General features: G+C 46.5%; 1 protein-coding gene and 1 non-coding gene across 2 annotated transcripts; one reads left to right on the top strand and one right to left on the bottom strand.

The window, feature by feature from the left end:
* Positions 1-3,006: 3,006 nt before the first annotated feature.
* Positions 3,007-3,080, top strand: trnai-aau. The gene has a single exon. It is a non-coding gene; the product is annotated as a tRNA-Ile (tRNA).
* Positions 3,081-4,548: 1,468 nt separating this feature from the next.
* ticam1 (toll-like receptor adaptor molecule 1) lies at positions 4,549-8,201 on the bottom strand. Its single transcript, XM_048252915.1, has 3 exons — positions 8,035-8,201; positions 6,688-7,638; positions 4,549-6,441 (listed from the first exon to the last, which is right to left on the bottom strand). The coding sequence occupies exons 2-3, from the start codon at positions 7,507-7,509 to the stop codon at positions 5,206-5,208; spliced, it is 2,058 nt and encodes a 685-aa protein (XP_048108872.1). The 5' UTR covers positions 7,510-7,638; positions 8,035-8,201; the 3' UTR covers positions 4,549-5,205.
* Between the last annotated feature and the right edge of the window lie 42 nt (positions 8,202-8,243).

Here is an 8,243-nt window from a genome sequence, read left to right on the forward strand (position 1 = left end):
GCATTAAACGCAAAAAAAGCGTCAGCGGAATAATAATACCATATAATAAGAATAAATCGGAAAAATGAAATCTTTCATGACCAGATTTACCCCATCCAGCAGGTCTCAGATCAGCTCTTTGCCTCTGATGAAAATTTAGGCAAATTGGCAACGTTTTGTAAAAGCACTCAGTATTACAATGTAACAACTATAGCCTATGTAGGTACCCACAAATACATAATGCAAGTACAATGATAGTACAGTACCTGATAGTACATGTTGTTACACAGGTTGTACCACTGTACCTAATTAGGTAGGTACACTGTAACAGCGACACATTAAAATAAAGTGTTGCCGATGAATTTCCCCAGTAGTGGACAATAAAAACTTGTTGAACAGGTGTGCTGAGCTTTGTTTTTGGCTCTTCAAAGTGTTGTAAGTAAGGTGGTGTAAGCAGCCTATAGGCAGGTGGTGAGACAGGTCAAGAAATATGGTGCAGTGAAACACTATACAGTTGATTTTCAGAAGGTGGTTTAGAGTAGTATAAATGAAATATAAATATGTGCACTGTATTACCTTATAAGAGCAGAATAAATATGGCTATGAATAACAATGTCAGTTGATATTATTTTAAATGTTGGTGACACTACATTAATAAGGAGAATACCAATAATAAACAATAATGTGAATGCAAAATCAATGGGCAATAAATGCAAATCAACAAATACTATAACATACAAACAATGACTCAGAACAGCCTAAGTGCATGGTGAACAAATATGTCTTTACACCCCTGTTGACAGGTGCATGCAAAAACACAGAAAGCAGACAAGGATTTTGTTTTTATAACACATGTAATAAGCAATGAACATTTGAAGATGTATTGTTTTGTTCTTCTAACATCAATAGTAGTTGTTCAGAGGTTGTAACATAATGATAAATACATGCTGCCTGTCACATTATGAATATATACCCTGTCTTGTCTTGGACATCAGAAGCAGCAGCACTATGCTATTACATCGTTCACCATAGGGACTAGTATGAGGGAGACTGAGTTGCCAATCTCTCTTAACAGGTCCTGCATCATATCTACAAATATCTGTTCTGCTCTGCACAAACATAAGCAGGGTATGATTTAGCGTGGCAGAGTGCTGATTGACAATAACATGGTTCCCTGCAGTGTTTGGTGGATTCCCATTGATGTTTGTGCATTCTGTTTGACTGTACATTTTATGTGTGGCATCTCATTCCTCAGTTGTCTAACATGTTTTCTGACGGCCACTGATTGCATTAGCAGTCCGTCCCAATTTCCCAATTGTGGATACACCCATTAACAGTCCTTGCGACCAATGACATCTGGATCAACTACAAACTTTTGATTGATTTTCAACAATGAACAATTAGTTCAGTGTAATATGTTCAGCTCTCTCCCCCATCTTAATAAGTCAACATTATATGATATGACCCTATTTTTACATTATAGCCTACATATGTTATAGCCTAACCCTTATCTATAGGTGACTGATGAGATTCATGTTAGCATATATTCATTGAAACCACAATTAATATAGGAGCTATTTCACTGTCGAACCCAGGCGTGCTTGGTAGCCTAGTAGTCATAGGCCAACATGAGACTTAAGCCCCGTGGTAAGTCATGACTTAGGTTAGCCTATGTTCTTACTGTTGTTATTATCTGTAGGACATATTGTCTGTGGAACACAATTGTAGGCTAGGCCTATATTTGATTTTCAGTAAGCTTATATATCAATGATAAAGCTTCTTTACTTTTTGGTGTACTTATTTAGTTTTTTTTTTTTTTTTTTTTTTTTTTTTTTATCTATGTAGGCTATTTTTTTAATGTTACATTATTATTTTGTTAATACATGGAATAAATCACCACAAACACACGCGACTGTAGCCTATTGGCTTCTTCTGTAGCCTACCCGGCTTGCGCAGCGTGGCTAACAACGCCCATAAAACAAGTGTAACCGTCGGCTCCTCGAGGCTTATTACTTAAACGAAGTTACAGCAGCTATTAGGCCCGAGGTGCAGTGAAATGGCGTCATCTGGTGGTCATACAATTCACTCGCTATTAGACCCGAAGTGCAGGAGAAGTGGATTTTCAACCACGCCATCCTTCAGGTCGCAGCGAAACGTATGTGTACTTTATGTGCTGTGTCATGCTGCCATCTAGTGGTTGTGGAATATTTAACACCCATTATAGTTCTGGGAATAGATGTGCCCTCGAATAAATGTAATTTGTTACAAATTATTTGGGTAATCCATCTGATAAATTTTGTTTTTCTTTTTATACTTCGTACCTTTATAAATTAAAGTGTATCATGAAGGTACCTTTTTCAATGTCATTACTCTGACATTCGACATTAGTCGACCATAAATTTGGGCAATGGGCACATTGTTAGGGGTTGACACTTTGCATAAGATTTCTCCACATTACTTGATCCAAATTCTGTGATTTTTGTTGTATAAATGTTGTACAATTATGTAGTTTCGTATCAAAGTGGAATGGTTGTTTTCATAAGTCAGCGGCGTTAGTTTGAGCACATAATTGACGTTTTGTTTACATGTGTTCAATGTAAGTCAATGGGAGCCGGAAATCCATAAATAGCGGCGTCCAAAGAATCTTTTGCCGGATAGCGAGACAGCGGTGACCCATCAGGCCATTACTATAACTCCGCGCGTGGTAAACAAAATCGGATATTTTAGGCAGTAAATGCTCCCGTTAAGAACCGAACCAGATTTTGTTCACATCTACACACCTGCTATGGCTACTCAAAAATGTAAGGTTCGAACAAAAGTGGTGATAATTGGGGGTGTTACGAGATACCAACACACAGGGCGAGTCGACCAATCACAGTCCTTCGGTCTACGTCGCCTCGACTTTTTTGAAGGTGCGCGTCGAGCGACGGCGGGCGGTTACAAGACTTATAACAAATTCTGTAGGTAAATAAGTGTTATGTTTTGTTTTGAATTTTGAATAGAGATTGCTTTCCCGCGGAATAACATGGCCGGTTAGCTCAGTTGGTTAGAGCGTGGTGCTAATAACGCCAAGGTCGCGGGTTCGATCCCCGTACGGGCCAGTACGTTTTTTCTGTTGTAGGGCAGTGAATTAGATTGAGGACATCCCTGGCGTTTGTGTGCCTTTAAAACGTGCAACAAGAGTTGGCTGTATTCCAATGTCCCCATGTTAGATCTGCTATCTCCTGCTACGTGCATCTTATTGGAAGTCATTCAACCCTGCCTGTCCATGGTATTTCATTAATCCAATGTTTTTGTTTGTTAATTTGTGTGCTGCTATAGGACCCCGATTTAAATGCAGGACAAAGTGCAAAGCCAGTCTATGAGCGAAGTTCTTGTGCATGAGCAATATCTGGCGTGAGACAACTGATCCACCACTGTTTGTGCTTAGGATCTTAGATTTTGCATAGTTATTAAGATGCTGAGAGATGAGTTTGTGTCGTTTCCTAAAGGGGAGAGTTTTTTTTCAGGTCTTAGCAGTAGAGCTATAGCCTACTTTGGTTGAAAATAAATCTCTTTATTACCTTTTGCTGGATTATTGGCATGTTTCTGGGTCCTAGTTCTTTTCTCTTGAATGTGCTCTCTAAGCAATGTTACGCGGTTTCTAAGCTAAAACATTTTTTGTCACATAGGCCTACAGCAAACCTCACCTCACCATCCACTAGCTGCCTGTGCCCTGAATACACTGTGAAAAATCGCTGTCTCTGTGGACAGCCTGGACCATAAAAACATAACAAACTGTTCCAGCCGATCACCGACAAGATGTGCGTTTAGGAGAGTTTCAACTGCACGAGAGAGGAGGAGGGAGTAGCGGGCTAGCTTTGTTTTGTTTGAACGTCAACAGAAGTGACTTTACCCAACATCGCTTAGAGTACCTTTAATTCCCTGTGTTGCAACTCTCGCCGGTAACTTTGTTAACTGCTCCAGCTGACTATTAAAAATTCCCAACTGTAACATATCAGTCCTCTGAACTTCTCAAAGAGACTATTCAAACTTCATGCATGACTACAGCCATTTTATTTAAATGACTCAGTTTATTTAAGTTGTGGACTAGGCCATATGAAATGGCGACATGTCTGGCTGCTATTGATGTTGTCCTCTGTTGATTTATGAAAGACTTTGCAACCAGACGCGACACAAATGACAATGCACCTGTGCAGGAGCTGCCAATGCACCTGTGCAGGAGCTGCCTGCGCGAGACTGAAATCCATTGTGTGACCGAGTGATCTACGTCATTTTGACATCACACTGGCACGTGCTACTGTAGGTCAGGAACGGCGACTGTAAATTCCCCTTTAACCCTCACCAGTGAGCAATATTGAAGGCTTGATATGGCAGCTAGGGCATGCTGTTAAGGAAATGTCTATTTATCTATCAAGCGTGTCAGCGATACTACAGCTGAATGTTTGTAATGACAATGAGGAACCAACAGTACAATAAAGGTAGTCGGGGTAATTTCCTCATGTGTAGCCATATTTAGAGGAGGAACAAAGAAATGCTTCATTCATAAAATTCAAAAAGACACACTGACACTGGTATGATGTCATTTTAAGAGAACATAGAATTACTAGTCAGTTACAAAATTGAGAGAAATAATCATTTTGAGAACAAATTTGAGTTTCAACTCATCTTGTAGCATTTCAGTTGTACTGAAGTACTGTTGTACTTGCATGCCTGCAGCATTACTGCCGTAAGAGCACAGTGTCCTGAGAAGAGCTCTGAGCCTGTGTCTGCAGTCAGTCCTCATCCAGATCCCCCTAAATCACACAGCAGTCAGTCCTCATCCAGATCCCCCTAAATCACACAGCAGTCAGTCCTCATCCAGATCCCCCTAAATCACACAGCAGTCAGACCTCATCCAGATCCCCCTAAATCACACAGCAGTCAGACCTCATCCAGATCACCCTGAATCACACAGCAGTCAGCCTTCATCCAGATCACACTACAGTCAGACCTCATCTAGATCCTCCTGAATCACATTGCAGGCAGTCCTCATCTAGATCACCCTGAATCACAGTGCAGTCAGTCCTCATCTAGATCACCCTGAATCACAGTGCAGTCAGTCCTCATCCAGATCCTCCTGTAGTAAGTCCTCATTTAGATCCTCCTGAATCACAGTGCAGTCAGTCCTCATCTAGATCCTCCTGTAGTAAGTCCTCATTTAGATCCTCCTGAATCACAGTGCAGTCAGTCCTCATCTAGATCCTCCTGTAGTAAGTCCTCATCTAGATCCTCCTGAATCACACTCGGGTCTCCTATAGTCATAGTAGAGTCATTCCCAATCATGATGCATGATGCATTCTGGATCGTAATGTTTGCTGGAGACTGTGGTGAGGGGGGCCAAGGGGTATATGGGTTCATCTGTGGGGACCAAGAGGAGTAGTTAGGTGGCATCTGTGGGGGCCAAGAGGGGTAGTTAGGTGGCATCTGTGGGGGCCAAGAGGGGTAGTTAGGTGGTGGGGCAGGAGAGGGCCCTGCCATGCCTGGAGCAGGAGCAAAATTAGGTGGAGAATGGGTTGGACTCTGACTCCTCAGGTTGTGTAGCTTGTGGTAGTTCGCCCAGTTCTCCTGGGCCAGTCGGATGTTTTCCTGCTGCTGCCATATACTCTCCTGCTGCCTGCGGTTCTCCTCCAGGAGTCGCCGCCGTTGCTCCTGCAGACGCAACACCTCCTGCTCCTGCTCCCAGACGCGCCTCTGCCGTTTCACCTTCTCCGGGCTGATGGCCTTCCTGGCGAGGTGGCTGAAGTTCCGGTTGCTCTCGCGGAGCATGACTAGGGTCCTCAGGACCAGGGGTACCTCGTTGTTGGGCATAGGGTTCCTCTGGGGCTGCAGCGGGATGACCGTGTTGTACTTGTGGAAGTTATGTATAGCATTCATTAGGGCGGAGTTGGTAACTACCTCCTGCATGCGCGAGGTGAAGTTGCGTGTGAGGAGCAAGATGGTGAAGGCCGAGTTGTTGATGGCGTCGTCTATGCAGCTGAGCGCGTGTTGGCCCGGGATGTGGAAGTCCTGGGAGAACGTGGCCCCGGTCCCCTCTGTGGCACTCTCCAGCTTACTGCGCAGCTCCTCGGCCGCCGCCTCGTCCTCTGGGGCGTGCAGGATAACGAACGCGTAGAACACCACCCCCTCGTCCTCGTCCTCCCCTGCTGCCCGTGGCGTGCAAGCCTCGGGCTGGGACGGGCCGGGAGAGTCCGAGGAGGGCGGGCTCAGATGGACGCCTCTCGTCTCCACACATGTGCTGATGGACGTGACGAGCTGATGCATCCCGCCCCTACCTGAGCACTGGGTGGGGGGGTGGCTGGGCATGTCCAGCATGGCAGGACCAGGGGCAGCAGCAGCAGGTGCAGGACCAGGGGCAGCAGCAGCGTTGCCGTTATCCGCACCCGTGTGACATGCAGACCCTGGGCCTGAACAGCCCTCTGCCTCCCGCCCCACCAGAGCAGTACCTGCAGAGGAGGCACCTGTGTGTGGGTTGGGTGTGTGTGTAGAGGCACCTGTGAGTGAGTTGGGTGTGTGTGTAGAGGCACCAGTGTGTGGGTTGGGTGTGTGTGTAGAGGCACCTGTGTGTGGGTTGGGTGTGTGTGTAGAGGCACCTGTGTGTGGGTTGGGTGTGTGTGTAGAGGCACCCAAGAGTGAGTTGGGTGTGTGTGTAGAGGTATCCTGCGTAGCCTGTGTGTGTATAGAGGTATCCTGCATAGCCTGTGTGTGTGTGTTCTGCTGCGCGGCCTGTGTTTGTGTGGAGATCTGCAGTGAGTGTGTGTGGCTGGCGCCGCCCAAAGGCTGTGTTGGGGTGGCGCTGATCTCCAGGTGGCTGGGCAGAGAGCTCGAGCTGAAGGTGGAGGAGGTGAGGGACGTGGGATGGCTACGGCTGCCCTCCGCCTGGCTGGTGACCGTGGCGAGGGGCTGGGGGCTGTTCGAGCTAATCCGCAGGGCCTTCAAGCTCATCTCCACGCCACAGGCACCTCGGACTTCCTCTATGAGGTCGTTCAGGTAGGAAGTGCCTGTGTGGCGCAGCTCTTCCCCGTCGTTGCTGTTGCTGTCGTTGCTGCTGTTCCTGCACTCCAGCAGGGCAGCCTGGTAGGCCTGATCGCGCAGCGAGGCCTCACACAGCCGCTCCTGAACCAGCACGCGGTAGATCCGCGCCAGCTCGCGAAGCGTGTCCACACGGGGCTCTGGTGGCTCGAACGTGTCCACCCTGAGGTCCTCCAGCTGCCCCTGGCTGGCGCTCACCTGGCCGGCCAGGTAAGCGGCGATGCGGTGGCCGCCAAGGGCGTGTAGCCGCTGCAGAGCGTCGGCCTCCCTCCGCAGGGCGATGAGGGCCATGGCCTGGACCAATTGCTCCGCAGAGCCATTCTCGCCACCCATCTGCAGTGTGATACTCAGCAGCCGCTCTTCAGGGGTGTGGCAGATCACCTCAAAGGCCCCCTGCAGGTCTGGCCCTGTCACTGCGGCCCTCTCCCTCTGGCTGTTCCCTCCACCCTGCTCTGCCATGCCTCTGTAGTGGGGTTCCTCTAGTACATGCGTGTATGTGATCAGTCATTATTGTTTGGCCCAGTGACATTAGAGAGAGTAGAGATGCATCATTTGTACAGTGCTGATCAGTAAGTCCTTGATGCCGAACTGTAAGACAGAGACGGAGTAGTATTATACAAGGCCATTCACATGGGTTTACCACTGGCTTGAGATTGACTGTATTCAGGCACATCAGCATTGTAGTGTGGAGAAATTATAAACAACACACAAGATAGTAACATATTGAAGCCTAATGCAAAGAATATTAAGTGAGCGAGACATGCGTCTATTTAAACATGATACATTAGTGAGATAGACAGGGCCACACGAGCTCAGAAACAGGTATACCGGGCTACCGGGAGAGTTGCTACTTTGAGACCAAAGACAGTCTACCCAATTTAGCGTGTTACTTCTTGTCCGAAGATATCCTATCAGAAGCATGGGAGCAATAGCGTGAACGTTCACGTATTGACATCTATTTTATACAGTGTATGGTTGACATACCTTAGGTTTTCGAAGAAGTGACGGCGAACGTGTTTTGAATATCCAGGAAGTGTTCAGAGAGCACTTTGGTTAGGTAACCCGGAAACCGATACCAAATAAAGGAAGACGGAAGATCGTTTTAATCTGACTTTTATCAGAGAATGTCTGCTTTTTATGGTTTTGTAGCATTATCGTACGACCACGTTACTGTGCTTGTATCGACTCTAAGA

This window comes from Alosa alosa, chromosome 9 (assembly GCF_017589495.1).
Source record: "Alosa alosa isolate M-15738 ecotype Scorff River chromosome 9, AALO_Geno_1.1, whole genome shotgun sequence".
Classification (NCBI taxonomy): domain Eukaryota; kingdom Metazoa; phylum Chordata; class Actinopteri; order Clupeiformes; family Clupeidae; genus Alosa; species Alosa alosa.